General features: G+C 41.8%; 1 protein-coding gene across 2 annotated transcripts; it reads left to right on the forward strand.

The window, feature by feature from the left end:
* Positions 1-964: 964 nt before the first annotated feature.
* On the forward strand, positions 965-8297 carry NPY (neuropeptide Y; the record flags this gene model as incomplete). 2 transcript variants are annotated; one of them, XM_082846299.1, is made up of 3 exons in its annotated part: positions 965-1193; positions 5194-5274; positions 8240-8297. In XM_082846299.1, the coding sequence occupies 3 exons, from the start codon at positions 1006-1008 to the stop codon at positions 8295-8297; spliced, it is 327 nt and encodes a 108-aa protein (XP_082702425.1). The 2 variants fall into 2 exon arrangements, with proteins under 2 accessions (XP_082702425.1, XP_082702424.1); XM_082846298.1 differs by lacking the exon at positions 8240-8297 and adding an exon at positions 7142-7166 and having other exon boundaries at positions 1006-1193.
* Between the last annotated feature and the right edge of the window lie 7933 nt (positions 8298-16230).

Genomic DNA, 16230 nt, shown 5'->3' on the forward strand with positions numbered 1-16230 from the left:
GAGAGGCGAGCCGGACTGCACAGCACTCGCGGCCCAGTCACGCCCCGCTCGCCAGCCCGCCAGCCCGCCAGCCACCGTGAGTGCCACGACCCGCTTGCTTGGCGGGAGCGAAGGGAGTGCGGGCACCTGTGAACTTGACCGGGGCGCCGTCTCACCTTCTGCAGATCCCAGGGGCGCTGGGAGGGTCGCGCCCCGCTCCCCAACCGGCTAAATTCCACTTGCTCCTTCCTGTCCCCTCTGATGGTGCATCTGCCCTCTCCCCGACCCTCCTGGCTGGCTCGCCCCTCTGGGTTATCTTTAGGCGGATAAAGAGGGAGAACACGACCGCATCCCAGAGCAGCTGGCGGTTTCCTCGAGGGTCGCCGCCTGGAGGGAGTTTTCCCAAGGCGCGCTCCCAGAATGAGGACTCCCCGGAGCTTGGAAGACGCGCTCCCTGCCGCCTCTCGGGATCCTTGGGATCCGATCTGGGACTGACTGGCCCGGGAGCAGTTCTCCCCCCACCCCCCCACCCCCCAGTTGCCACCCTGTAGTACTCTCAGCCATCACTGTCGAGCTCCTGCGGCCAGGCAGACCGAAAGTAGAAAAGAAGAAACTTCTTTCCTCTAACAGGGGGTTTGGGGAAGAGGGTGGGAAAGGGATAAGTCCTCCACGCAGCGGCAGGAACTTCTAATCTGTTTTTTAAAGTGTTTTAAACTGGCGCCGGCGCCTCCCCCAAATCTGCGCCTCTCACCGCGGGATCTTCGGCTCTGCTACTTGACCAAAGTTGCTCAGAATTTTCGGACGGAGCAGCGGGGCCGGGCCAGAGCAGATCTGGACCTAAATCCGCAGGGTGGTGCTCGCCACGCTCCGCTTCCCTCGGCGTGACTGGGTCGAGCGCGGACTGGGGGTGGACGTGGGGTAGGGGTGGTGGCAGCGGGATGGGCGCGGGGTCCAGAGGAAGGAGGTGCGGAGTGTGTATCCTCTGAATCCCCCAAGCCCACTCCGCTGCCCCTTCGGTGTACGCAGATGCTGGGTAGCAAGCGACTGGGGCTGTCCGGACTGACCCTCGCCCTGTCCCTGCTCGTGTGCCTGGGAGCTCTGGCCGAGGCGTACCCCTCCAAGCCCGACAACCCCGGAGAGGACGCGCCGGCGGAGGACTTGGCCAGATACTACTCGGCGCTGCGACACTACATCAATCTCATCACCAGGCAAAGGTATGTGGGCTACGTGGGAGCGACGACTCCGGGACCAACCCGCTTGCACACCCGGAGATCGTGGGGATTTCAGAAGACAGGGACCTTTTCTTTTTCTTCTTTGTATCCCGGGGTAGGACAGTATCGGGCACATACTCAGCTATCAGTAAATACCAGGGCACTGAGTACATTCCCTCTGCAACTACAGTTACAAAATCCTGATCCCCAACTCAGGTTCCCCAGGCTGGGTGGCTGGCCATCTTCTGTCACCCACCCCCTTATCTTTTTTGTTCTTAGAGCAGTTGGGGGTTCTGTTTGCAAACCTGAATAGGAAAGTACCCCGTGAAAGGGGTCAGGAGGGCGCCGGGGAGGTGCTGTAGGGAGAAGGGAGAGCAGGGTATCTAGAAAAACAACAGCACAAGCTAAGGAGGAAACAGTTGAGTCGCCAAAGACATTGCCTGGTTTTCCAACCTGCCCAGACCGAAGTGAATGACGGTATTTAGGAAAAGACAAATAGAACTATTTTTTTCCCTTCTGTACAGTGTTTTATTGCAGTCTCAGCCCCTCACTTGGCAATCCTGCTCCTAATAAGTAGATATTTAGCAAGAAAATAGTTGATGTAACATGGTGAGACTTTACCCATTTCATAGCAGGTGAGTTCTGAAAAGGAAATGCCCACTTGGTGCTTTTTTATAGAGAAACTTAACAGTGGTATACTCACTCTAGGGTGAATCCAGGGATTACATGTAATCTGAGAAATTGTCATTCATCTTTATTCTGAACCCCCAGAAAGCTAAGATGAAAGGCCATATTTTACTCTCAACATCAGATCTTAAGCAAAAAATCAAATCCAAAATATTTTACAAATAACATAGGATTTAAAATTTGTTTCCAAAATTGGTTCATCTTAGTTTTGAATCATTCAGTATCTTATTTTAATTACTGAGATCAATGACCTTAATAAGCTAAAAACAATGAGCTCTTTACAAGCATTAATGTTATTTAACATATTTAAATTACGTTTTGTAAAATATTGTTTTTTGTTTGTTGCTTTACTATATTCAGGGAATAGTTGGAAAGGATCCAAAGTGGGGAGAATTTGTATTTCTTAATTTTTAACATTTTTTCTGTTTCATCAGAAAGCTGTTTCATCCTGAAAATCTTTTTTTAAAGTACCAATATATATAGAATCAGAAATGCATGAAAGTGCCAGAATTAAATAGTATTGGTTTATGGTCCCTAAAGTCAGATAATTTTCATTAGTGAAAAGCAAAAATGTCTTATATCTTAATAGACTTTTCAGAAAGTTAATTGCTTCAAATTCTTGCTTATGCTATCATACAGACCAGAGAAAAGAACTTTTACAAATTGTTCTTTTTTTTTCTAGGAAAGCCTTTATTAGTTATTTAGTCTGTTAATTATAGCATACAGTAAAACTTATTTTTCAGAGATGATTGCTGTAAACCTTTACTATTGTATAAAGCTTTAGTATTTCAACATGTTTTCCTAGGCATTATTTTCTTCAGTCTTTACCTCAAAGCTTTGAAGTGAGTATAATTATCTCCATTTTACAGATCATGAAACTAAGAACATTTCATGAAAACCCTTTTTTAGTGATGATTAAATTGGAGCCCTCCTCCTATCAATCTCTGGATGTTGTCACCACTGTCAGCAGTCAATGTGATCTTCAACACCCTTGATGAGGAGAAAATAAGGGAAAGGGATGAGATTCAGGTTAGGTGGGAAGGAGTTGGTCCTGAAGCAGTTTTCTGTCTCATCTTCATATAAGTTCCATCTTAGAAACACTCAGAGGCTTATGATCTGCACCCACCACCTCCATTCTGTGCTCTTACCATCTTCCCACCGCACACATCCACTCATACGCACGTTTGTATTTTTGAAAATTACATTTGTGAACATACGTTTTAATTTGGCATAAATGGTACTGTGATATCATTCTCTTTCCTCCCCTCTTCTACTCAGTTCATGTTCTAAAGCCATAGACTCCTGGTTCATCGCTTCCATAGGTGGCATCGTTTATTCTAGAGCATTGATCTACCACATTTGATTTATACAGTCTCCTAGGTCAGTGATTCTCAACTGGGGCTGACTTTATGCTCCCCAAGACACTGGGCAATGTCTGGAGACATTTTCGTTCGTCATAGTGGTGGAGTGGGGAGGTGCTACTGGCATCTAGTGGGTCGAGGCCAGGGAAGCTGCTAAGCATCCTACAATGCCTAGGACAGCCCCTGATAACAAAGACTTACCCGCTCAAAATGTATACAGCGCCAAGATTGAGAAACTCAGCCCTAGACTAGAGTTTCTCCCTCTTGGTCTCTCATTGTTATCACCTGGGAGCTTTTAAAATATACTGATGCTGCTGTAACAGGGGCACGGGGCTGGGCTTTACAGTGATTTTAAAAGCTCCCCAGGTGATTCTAATATGTGGTCAGGTTTAAAATTCTTTTCCCTAGAGATGCTATCTTTGAAAGTTAAAGCATTGTGGAGAAGAAGGATAATCCAGAATTAATTAGAGATGGAAGAACAGTCATCAGTGCTGCTCTGGGTACCACTTTCTGACTGTGTAAATTCTGCTGTTACAGACTTAGGTTCTCTAATGGTAAATAGGAGAAAATATTCTCCAGTTCTTTAATTCACTGAAGTATGATGAGGATAAATGAGTTAAGGTTGCCCAAGAGTTTTAGCATTAGTAAAATCAACTGATGGACAGAATAAATACATATAAGCAGAAACCTGCAGCCTGATACTACAACTCCAGAAAATCTTTGAGGAAATCTTACAAATGATGGGGACAGGGGAGATGGCTTTGTATTTGCATCCCTTGAGTTCCAGCAAAGGAGCAATAATAGGAAATCTTTCCCCAGAATTTAGATTTAACTGTGCTCAATAGGCAGTTAGCATATATCCTCCATCAGCTTTGTTCCGCTGTTTTATCTGTTAGCTAATCAATCCACGCCAGGCTTATTTTTCACTTGTGGAAAAAAGCAGCTGCTGATGTCCAATGCCCTTTCTAAGAAAGGGAAAAACAGACTCCTCAAAAAATACAACTTGGTGTAGACTTGTCAGATCCTTTAGCAGTGAGAGAGACAGACAGACAGACAGACTAATGTCCTCACTTACCTGGAGCCAGCAGCATATACTACCCTGGCAGGAGAACATAACCTTGAATTCATGTATCGCCCTATCCATATCCTGCTGTGGGAGAAAAGAGACCAAGAACATTTCCATGGACCAGAAGGATTCCTTCATATTTTCAGGGCAGATTAAAATCACAGCATGAGAGCAGGCTTTTAGCTTTTGGCACCCCAAATAAGTATGGACTCAGGATCTGTTGGCAGCTGTGAGAATGGGTGCATTTCAACAGCAGTAATGTGCATTCTTGTGTATCGCTCTGTCACTTTCAAAGCATTGTGACTTACATTGGCTATTCATCAAGACTCTAATCTAAGCAGGAGTTATGATTTTATTTTTACAAATGGGAGAACTGAGATTCAAAGACACAGGTGAGTCTAGAACTTCAGTCTGATGAGTTTTTCATAGACCTGTTTCTGAAATATCATCTGGTCTCTTTGATTTAAACTGATGTATATCATCAGAACTGTAAGCCAATTATCTAATTATGGAAACATTTAAAATCATACTTCGATGTATTTAAATTTATTTCCTGTCACCTAGTTATAAAACTATACATATGTATTGTTTGTGATAATATAAAAAGGCAAGAATTTGACTAGGAATTTTGGTTGGGTTATATAATCTGCTAAGTTATCTATTAAGTATTTAAGCAAAATTTAAATATATATATAATTTGAAATCATATTTATGATGTTTCTATATCATGTATGTTTCATTCACCTAGATTACTCGTTAGCAGATGATCAACTGAAAATAACTTTTATATTTAATACCACAAATCTTTTCTTTTCCTAAAGGTTTTTATGGTTCCTCCAAACTTGCTTTAAAGGACTTTTACTCTCCCCGACCCCGCTTTTTTTTTTAGATATGGAAAACGATCTAGCCCTGAGACACTGATTTCAGACCTCTTGATGAGAGAAAGCACGGAAAACGTTCCCAGAACTAGGTATGAAAACGCTTGTGTGGGGACATTATTGCAGAGTTCAGGTACCCAGGAGAGGGAAATCAGAGAGGGCTGCTGGGAGGAGGCGTTTGGAATGGGGTCTTCTAGACCAGGTAGGATTTGGACAGAAAGGGGGTGGGGAACAGAGCAGGGAGGACCTTTCTCTTCACACACTCATTTGCAAATCTCTAAACTGCTGTGGGGTAGTATTTTCTGGCTCAAATTATTTGATGCTCCTTTGAAATTTTAAATATGAGTGACTTTAATCTCAGAAATTACTCTATAGAGAATTTCTCACTGGCTTAGATTGTGGAAGCATAGGGTAAGCAGCCCATCTCTACATTGAAATGACCAACTCTCCATCTTTGGCTGAGGTCATCTTTAGTTGTTATACCCTAGGTGGAGGATCTAAACATCCTAGGAAATGCCCCTTCTGGTTCTCACTCCAGTCTTCCTGGTTTTACACGAAGCTGTAGATAAATCGAGGGGTACTCCTGCTTACTTTTTGACATGTTTTAGTTCAACTGATGTCACATCATAATTTATCACATTCAATGAATGAACAAGAATGACATTATTCTTAGGGCTTGTCTGGAGCCTTGGGGCTTTCTTGGAGTGTGGACCTGCCTTAGGAAGGGTGCCCTCTAATATCTAGGTGTCAGACATTGGGCTGGGGTCCTCCTGAGCGAAGACTGTGAGTGAAAAGATGCCTGGTCCTCCTCCGTTTCCATAACTGACTCTCCTATCCCAGGCCCCCTGCCCCTACCCACCAGTAAGATCGCATGGCATATGGTTTATCCAGTTCTGTGCTAGCTAGTCCGCCTTAAACCCAGAGCTCTACAACATCAAGAACCAAGTTCCCCAGAAGAGGTCACTAGAACACTTGCTCAGCACGTGTGACTGGTTGTCACTCTTCATTGGGTTCTCCCTAGAGGATGAGCCGCCCGCCTCCCCTCCCACCCTCCCTCTGTTCTCTTGTGAAATGGCCAGCCAGGGTGAAGGTGCACGTGTAGAGTTGTCAGGTTTGTTCTCTCTGAAGGAAACACCAATTTGGACTGAAATAAAACTCCAGTGCTCTTGTCCCTGGCGGTAGCAGCCAAGACTTGAACATCAAATGCAAGGGAAGCAGGTGGAAAACTCATAGGGTGGTTTTTACATACTAAGCAATACATACTTTTTAACGTTTCATTGATAGGCATATGATGTTTGCCACCGTAAAAAGTTTAGGCTATGCTGTATCTACTTAGGGTTAGAAATATATGATCATCCAGACCGACTTACTGTCTTGCTTCTGCTCTTTGTTTTGTGGCCAAGCCTCACACGGTTGGTGCATGAAATAGAGTTAATTGTACTCTGATTGACAGGCTCAATCATGTGTACTTAGAAGGAGACAAAACTTGACAGCCTTGAAGTTGCCTGTGAATGCTATTTTATTTAAAAGGGTTCTTTATAGTCTAATAAATAGCACCTTACTACATAAAAAGCCTTGCAGGAAAATACAGGAGGCACATTCAGAGTTGAATAACAGTAAGTTTTTTTTACAGTTTCATGTGATTCCTGTAGTTGTGATCTTCAGAAATATGGCAGGGTTCTTTGGCTTCTTTGATAAATACAGAGCCTTTTAAATACTCCCTCTGAGATTTGCCTGAGACTCTCGGTAACATGCGTGAAAGCTACTCAGCTGGGTCTCTGTACGTTATGCCACTGTCTCCCGCTCTGATAGTCTACATGGCCTCCTATTTAGAATGCCAACAGCAGACTTTTCAACAGCTTCTGATCATCTTTCAGTTCAGAACTGAATGTCACTCTTGCAAGGCTCCCAGGAAGTTGGGAAGCTTCTCTTACGTGCTTTGCTTCTTGTGTTTGACAGGCTGGAAGACCCTTCTATGTGGTGATGGGAAATGAAACTTGCTCTCCGGTCTTTGCCTATTTTTCAACCCCTATTTCATCCTGTAAAACTAGAGTCTGCCGGTCCTCCCAATGCATGCAGCCCCTTTGCTCACCTCTGCAGAATTTCCTTTTGTCGACATTGTATATATGTGCGTTTAAATAAAGTACCACGCATTCAAAAGTGTATGCTCCTCAATGCAAAATCTGCTGTTGCAGTAGTAAGAATTATTTGAAGTTATTCATTAAACCACAATCTCCCTCAAGTAGCAGATTCAAGGTTTGTTTCACCAATATTAAAACAGTGCCTATGGAAGATATAAAGATATGATTTATGACGACCAAGACTCAGCTGTGGGGAGTGTGTGTGTGGGTGTGTGTGAACAACAGACATATTTGGAAACACAGAGCAGGGCAATGCTAATTTCTAACAATTTGCTGAACTTTTTCCCCCATTCATATGGAATTCTTGCTAACCTTGTTAGCCTATGCTGTCAGCAGAAAGGACTGATGTCTGAAGGAACTTTCTGCAAAATGTCCTGTATGTCCTCTGTTGAATACAGTAGTCACTAGGTACATGTGGCTTTTGAGCACTTGAATGTAGCGAGTGCAAATAAGGAGCAGAGTTTTACATTTTAGTGTATCTTAAATAGCCACGTGTTTTCAGTGGCTACCATATCAGACAGCTCAGATCTACACATTTACTTAGACCACCACTCTTAGAATTTGAGTCCTAAACAGAAACACACTGAGTAGGATGATTATCTTTTCACACAACATGGGGTATGATAATTAATTTAGCTAAAGGTTATTAAACTTCCCCTCTCCTTCACTTATTATACTCCCTCCACGTACTTATTTGCATAGGCTTAGTATTAGATTCTTATGTGTAATTTCTAAATCAAAGAAAATGGGCCTCATCCTATATTTGTACTTTGAACCACACCGTAAAATATATGCACAAATATTTTTATGTGATGTCTTAAAACAGCTTACAAAAACCCTGTACACACCATGACTTAGGGAACTGTATGGTATACAAAATATTCTTTGTTCACAAAGCATTCTGATGTTTCTCCAGTGCCCTTATGAAAGGAACCAAAGAGGTCCCTCATCCCTTTCATCATATGAGGACATAGCAGGACGATGCTGGCTATGAACCAGGAAGCAAGCTCTCACCAGACAACAAATCTGCTGGTGCTTGATCTTGGGCTTTCCAACCTCCAGAACTGTGAGCAATAAATGTGTGTGGTTTTTAAGCCACTCAGTCTATGGTAATTTGTGATAGCAGCCCGAGTGGACTAAGACATCCCTGAGAAACAGAAATTCACTTTAAGAAATACAATAATGGTATATAAAAAAAAAAAATCGCACAACTACATTCCAAGAGATTCCCTAGTAGTACTTCTGAAACATTTTCAGCCTGATAACCCTTCTTGGAATGAGTTTAAAGGCACCATACCACCCATATATCATTGCAAATAATAATCATAATCCTTGCGAGAGTTACAGTAAGAATAATTCAACCTTCATTAATGAAATGCCTGTGAGCAACATAGTCATTATCAAGTAAATGTATGAGAATTTACGAAGCTCTCCTCTGATCCTAGCTTTATTCAACATTGTAAGAGGTATAGATTGTGTATGTGTTTTTGTAGGTGCCATTGTGTGTTTATTTTGATCCTTTCAGTGCTCATGACACATTCAAGCAGAGGATTATTCCCCCCATTTTCACAAGTGAGGAAGCTGAGGCCCAGGGAAAGTAAGTGACTTTCCCCACTGCATTCAGGTTAGGGGGATTTGACAGCAGCTGCTCTAATTTCAAACTTTACCCTGCCCGATGACGTCTCGTGGAAGAAGTAAGTCAAGACCAGGTCATATATGACCTTGTCAACAACATAATCGTGGCACACTTAAAACAAATTAGAGAATAACAAAGTACTAAACCGTACAAAAGGCATTTAGAAATGGAAATGAGTGTGGGTAGAATCAGCTAGAAAAGTCTTCAGAGAGAACATGAATGTTGAGCTGGGATTGAGGACATTCTGGGTGAGGTGACCCGCTGAGCTCAACACAGAGGTGGACCAGCTTGCAGAGTGGCCAGGGTTGGATCAGTGAAGCAGGTCCAAGAATGGCCAAACTCACTCATCCATTCATCCATTCACACACTTAGCATTTTCGAGCACCTGATACCTGTTGGACATTGCACTAAGCACTGGGCATACAAAGATCAGTAATAGTTTCTCCGGGAATTTGCCCTCCAATGAGGGAGACAGATAATTAGTGCAACGTTGGAAGTACAGAGATGGGAGTGTTAGAGTTTGGGGATGTTAGGGGCCTCTTTTCCACTCATCATGCCTCCCTTTGCAGTTTCCTGACAAAGGAGCTATAGATTTAACAATCAATTGGCAAATGGAGAACAAAGTACCAGATGGGCGAGTATCCAATGAAGCCAAAGACAGGGCTGCCCTAAGCTGAATCAGAGCACCTGGCTGAGGCCTGAATCTCTAGGGTAGCCCAGCCCCCATACGAAACCTCAGCACCCTGGTGGGGAGCGGCAGGAATAGTGAGGTGTGTGGCAGTCTCACAAATCCACTTACGCAAATAGCACACAGACAGGAAGAGGCAGCCTGCCACGTCCAGCAGCAGAGGGGGGAAGAGAAGGGACACTCGTGAATGCGTGTTACCTTCTGGACAATATCCCTGCCCATTGGGCTTCCCTGGTGGCGCAGTGGTTGAGAGTCCGCCTGCCGATGCAGGGGACACGGGTTCGTGCCCCGGTCCGGGAAGATCCCACATGCCGCGGAGCGGCTGGGCCCTTGAGCCATGGCCGCTGAGCCTGCGCGTCCGGAGCCTGTGCTCCGCAACGGGAGAGGCCACAACAGTGAGAGGACCGCGTACCGCAAAAAAAAAAAAAAAAAAAAAAAAAAAAAAAAAAATCCCTGCCCACAGTGCAATGTGGTCTCAAGAATCAATCAGGATAGCAGCTTCATTCCATGCAGGGGGAGATAGTAAAAGAGAACAGAGGAGGAACAGCCAGAAGCCTCTACTGGCCAAGACTAAAACTTAAGCCCTTTGAATTCAATACACTCAAAGCTGTGATCCACTGTTTCAGGGGAAGAGATACCTCCGCCCTCTCTAACAGGAGGTGGGCAGGAGGTGTTACAGGAGCCATGAAGGGGCACCCACCCCAGGCTGGTGAGACTGGAGGAGGCAGGCCAAACTTCCTGGAGCTACCGGTGCTTGAGCGAAGGTTTGAAGGCAGAGCACCAACTGCCAGATGAAGGATGTAAGGTAGAGGATCTGCAGGTATGAGAGAGCAAGACGTATTTTGAGGCGTTTTTAATTATTCTTGATTCCTAGTCTCTGTAATTGACTGTGTGCTAGGCTTGGACCACTGGGTTACTATTCTAAAGGGAGAATCCAATGTGGGATGAAGTCGAGTCCCATGGCCACCCCCAACCCTTTTCTCCCAGGCATTCCCTCCCCTCAAGTCCCACCTGTTCTTCCTATAGACTTGGCTCTGGGGGAAAACCAGCCCCTCTAACAATAGTATTCATTTGGCCAAATCAGGACTCAGCTTCTCAGCCTGAGAGTTCGTAGTCATGATCTTATGGACAAACTTACAAGTTCAGAGAATAACTGTTTTTAGGGCTGGTTCCACTCCCTAATTCAGGAAGGAGGCACCGCGCTATCTCTTTTGCAATATTTTAGCTGCCTGAACACCTTCCAGCCTCTTTCCCCTGCCAGATAAGGGTCTGGACAGAGGAGCAGATATAAAGAGAAGGAAAGGTCAGCACTTGTTTGGGACTTCCACACCATGGTATGAATCTTCTTCCCACTAAGCAAAGATGGCTGTCCGAAGGTAGGCCCACACACAGCCTCCTCGTGCCCTGATGGCAGGAAAGCAAACGTGAGGGTAGATAATTGTTCCCCTCTTTCTAATACACATGCATTATGCTTAGATGGTTACTTATTACTGTGTATACAATGGAAAATGTTTTTTCTCCTCTATGCAGAACATTGGAATCAGTTACGATGTCATCAGAATTCAACAAATACTTTTTCCATCATCATAAAAGAAAACAGCCTTTCGAGTGAGATGTTTCAGTGGAATATTCTTTTATTGTGTTTCATGGGTTGGAGGATTATGATAATCCTCCATAACTAAATTATTAATAATAACTAAATTATTGCCTTTTCTTCTGCCTATTAGAAAAATTATCACAGAGTGAAATCACACAGAATCTTTTTCTCTTTTTAAAATCAGAGTGGAATAACATATAATTAATTGTATGTCATCCAGGCTCATTTTTTAATGTGCTAAGTAAGAGTTATCAATTTAAACTTGTTCTAATGCTGCAGGATTGAAACGTTTTACAATCACGGGAGCAGGGTGATGGTGCAGATAGTACCTGCCTTGTTGCCTGACACATAGTAGGTGTGCAGTGAGGGACAGTGCAGCCTGCAGTTGATTGTGATGATTGGGAGTGATCCCAGAGGAGCCAGCACCAATGGGATGTTTGGTGAACAACCTCAAAGGATTCTCTGTCATCCTTTCAGGAGGTGTAGGTACCATTTATGCAGGGCCTTGACAAAAGTACAGGAGTTTATTTAACCACAGCTTCCTGATGCTCTCAGAGTTGTTGGTTAATAGACTAATTTCTAATCATCTTAGAAGTTTGAGTCACCTTAAATTACTTTTAGTATCAACTTCAAAAAGAACTTTTATTTCAGCCTTGAATATTGTGGTCCCCAAATTCTCTGAAATGCCTCTAGGTCACTACAAATTTTTCCCTGGCTTTGAGTTTAATGATAATTTTGGAGTTCTCACAAATTTTTAACACTTACATTGCTAATGTGTTGACATATTACAAGTATGTCATATTGGCATATAACACGTCTTACTAATGTATTGACTCTACTTTGGGGTGACTCTAATTTGTCCTTAGGCAGATTATTTTGATATTTAAACTTGTAAAGGATTTGAGCCTTTAAAAAAATGTTTTATCTACAAGACACAGATTCCTCCAATCTAGTCCTAATTTCAGAATTCTTCTTTTTCCTAGAAGTTAATTGAGTTTGAAACTTGATTTGTTCAGTGTATTTATTTGAAGTCTGACTTGACTCATTAATTTGGCTGCTATACTATGATATTATGAGGCAATTTAAAGTTGAAATAAGAACCTTTGAGTAAAATATCAAAGTATATTCTACCTTTCTGCTCACTCAGTAACACCTTGCTATTTGAGTATTATCTACTAGAGAGAACAGCATCGTTCAAATGATTTTTCAATTAAAGTTTACCTAGAATAATTTGAATTTTATTTATTGTGATTTCTTCATCTTTTCTATCACTGACAAGTCTTCTCACACCACAGTGACCTGCTAAATTTCAATTTAGCAGTCTGTGAATTTCAATGCAAGAATAAGCAATGTTGGCAGAACAAATTTAATATAGTCATTCCTCCTAATAGACTGAATTATTGACCGAGTTATAATGGAAACAGCTGATCTCTGATGAGTTTCTAAAGTCCAGAGTATCTTATCAATTCCTGAGATATTTACTGGATAGTCTCTCTGCGACAGGCAATCTGCAAGGTTCTAAGAGTTGTATAAAGATGAGTGAGACAGTTTCTCTGCTCTTAAAGACCTGCAGTTTATGAAGGAGATAGACATATGCTTAAGCGACTGCACTACAAGGCAGATCATGATCAAGGTTTACACAGAAACATAAAGCAAGTGCTATGAAAGAACAGGGGACGCTGAAAACATTTCCACGAGGGTGTGTAGGGAGAGGGGGGTGTTATTAAGAGTGGACCTTGGTGAATGGCAGTTCAGTAGGTTGCTCTTTACTAATACGGATCTCAAGGTCATTATTAACTATGTTATATTCCTAGAAAAGAGGCTGTGCAGGTCCCCAAGCAAGCTCCCGGTGGGATTCTGAGATAGCTCTCTGGGGAAGTGGTGATTGGCCATCCATCTTGGAGTCAGCATTGATTATCTGAGCTGATATGAATGAGAGGTGGGACGAGAGGTTCAAGACTGTGGAGAGGACAGGACAGCTTCTGATGTTCTGTTAATGCTCATCCTCCACCCTGAAAATGAGGGACTCGTTTGGGCAACAACGGGAGACGAGTAAGTACACAAACCTAAAAGTACCATGTGTTTGGAAGAAGTGATATTCTAGGCAGAGGACAGGCTGCATTGGGGTCTAAGTGACAAAGTGTAACAGAGAGGAGATATTTCTCTTTTCTCTCACACTCAGACCCCAGAGTAACATCAGTACCCAGGGGCTCAGGCAACTGTCAGAGATCAAGTGCTGAGCCCAGCAGTGCAACAGGGGAAACTCTGGCACTCAGCAGAGCTGGCTTCTCACGAAGGGCTCCCAAAGTTGTGACTGACACAGGCAGATCAGTTTTGGGGTGTTGGACTTGTGGGGTACCTGATCATTCTGGTTTTCCCAGGACTTTCCCAGGTTTAGCACTGAAAGTCCTTCATTCTGGAAAACCCTTCAGTTTCAGGCAAACCAGGGCAGTTGGTCACCCCACTTGGGAAAGAAATCACTATTTGTGATCTTGTTTTAAGGGAAAATGTGCTCTGAGTGCCAAACTACTTTACAAGTGAGCATCTCAACCAGCCACCAGCGTTTACACACCTGAATACAAACACTCAACTTCATGCTATTTTCCTAATTGACCTCACAGTACACCATTCTCTCTAGATAGCTGTAAAAGGTGATTTCAAAATATTCCCATGATAGAAAAAACATCAGCTGTGAAGACATTAAGAATGTCTTGTAATTTCTAGACCAGCCACTTTCTTATTCTAACGTTATGAGCACATTGGTTCCGTGAATGCCTAAATATTTAATTTCATGGTTAGTTAACTCTTTATAAGAAAAATGATTTCAACTTGAAATCTTAAATAGCTATTTGCCTTCTGAAGTTATAAGTTTTGCAGGTTTTGTTTTTTGTGATAAGAAATAGGATATGAGAGAGCTAACATTTGTTGAGAAGCTGGTATAAACTGGCCCTTTATTTACTGTAATTCTTTTAATCCTCATACAAAACATGAGATGGAAGTATGGCTCGGCTACATCTTACAGATGAGGAAACTGAGGTACAGAGAGGTGAAATGAAACAAGGCAACAAAGCTGGTAAGTGCTGGAGCTAGAACTCCAACCCAGGCCAGTTTGACTACCTCTGGGGATTTTAAATCATTATATTATTATTCTCTCAGTAAAATTCTACTCTGCTCTTTAATTTTATATAATCACTATGGTCATAAGGGGCAGGCAGCATGGAGAACTGCTGAGCTGGACCATGGAGTCAGGAAAGACTGGATTTTCTCACCATTATGTAATGACCCCCCTCTATTCCCTAAATGCATTTTGTCTAAAAGTCTAGCGTGTATAGTACTAATACAGCTACACTAGCTTTCCAAACATTGGTATTTACTTATCTTCTTTCATCCATTTACCTTCAACCTTTCTGAGCCTTCAAGTTCTTCTTGTAGCTCTTATAACAAAATGTAGTATTCATAATATAGTATTCAAAAAAAGTAAATAGTAAGCTCTTTTAACTAGCAAGTTTAGACTGTTTACATTTACTATGATTATTGATTTAGATTTATTTCTACCATCTTATTTTGTTCTGTTTACCACACTTTTTCTTTTCTTCTTTTTTTTTGTTTCTTGCCTTCTATGGAATAAGTCGTTTCCTTCTTCTTTTTTTCCTCTACCAGTTTGCCTATTATATTTTCTATCCTTCTTCTGAACAAAATAAGGACACTAGAATGAGCTCAACTCCAGTAACCTTCTCTGGCCATTTTGCTTGTTTATCCTCCCAAACCAAACATTATTATTTCTGTTATTTTATGTAGTCAATGGTTATTTATATTTATCCATGTTTATTTTTTTGGCTTACTGTTGCTACTGTCCATGTATTTCTTCTTTCTGTGTTCAATTTCCTTCTTCCTAAAGTATATCCTTCAGTAGTTTGTTTATCTATCTATAGGGTTTTTCTATAGGGTCTTGAAATGATAAATTCTTTCAGTCTTTTTCTGAAAATATCTTTATTTTACTTTAGCTGGACATAGTATTCTACACCTCCAGTTATTTTTTTCTCAATACTCTAAAGCTAGCGTGCCACTGACTCTTAGCCTCCTTGTTGATTTTCAGAAATCTGTACTATTTCAAATTGGTTTTCTTCTGTAGATAATCTATCATTTTCTCTATGGTTGCTTTTAAGAATTTTTCTTTGCCATGGTGGTCTGAAATTTCACACTGATGTGTTAAGATGTAAGATTTTATTTATCCTTTCAGGAATTTGTTGTGCTTTTAAATCTAAGGATTTAGGTCTTTCATCAACTCACAGACACTATCTCTTTAAATATTGCCTTTCTCTTATCTTCTATATTCTTTTGTTCTTGAAATTCTATTGAATAAACCTTTTATTCTGTGTTCCAAAATTTTAAATCTCTTTACTAGTTCCCCTCTATTTATTTATCTATGCTGTATACTCTGGATAATTTCTTCAAATCTGTTTTCTTGTTTCTAACTTTCCCTTCAGCAAGTCTAATCTGCTGCTTAACCATCCACTGAGTTTTCATTTTAATGACTGTAGTTTTAAATTATTATTTTTAGAATTTCTATTTTGTTATTTTGAATTTTTTCATAGCCACTTATTCTTAAGCCCTTGATTCACTTTTATGTTCCTAATTATTTAAATTATTTTAAATATATCTGTGTTCTGTACCCTGTCAAATTGCTGGTTTGTATTTCAAGTCCTAGAGGCCCTACTGCCCCAGTGTGTTGGATTTTCTTACCCCTACTCCTCTTTTTTATTCCCCATTCCCTACAGAAGCTCCATACAACTTGGTTAGGGGCAATGTTCCTTCAGGATGGCTTTGTGTTTGCACCTGCCAGGTGAATCACCGACCATTTTATGTTAATTTCTTAGCTTGGTGGATCCTGGATTACGGGATTAGTATAAATTTAACTCTTCAACCCACAAGATGTTCAATTTAAGGTTTTAGTTTCCTGTAGAGACTTTTTTCCCATCCAGAGCC

This window comes from Leucopleurus acutus, assembly GCF_964270905.1.
Source record: "Leucopleurus acutus genome assembly, chromosome: 9".
Taxonomy (NCBI): domain Eukaryota; kingdom Metazoa; phylum Chordata; class Mammalia; order Artiodactyla; family Delphinidae; genus Leucopleurus; species Leucopleurus acutus.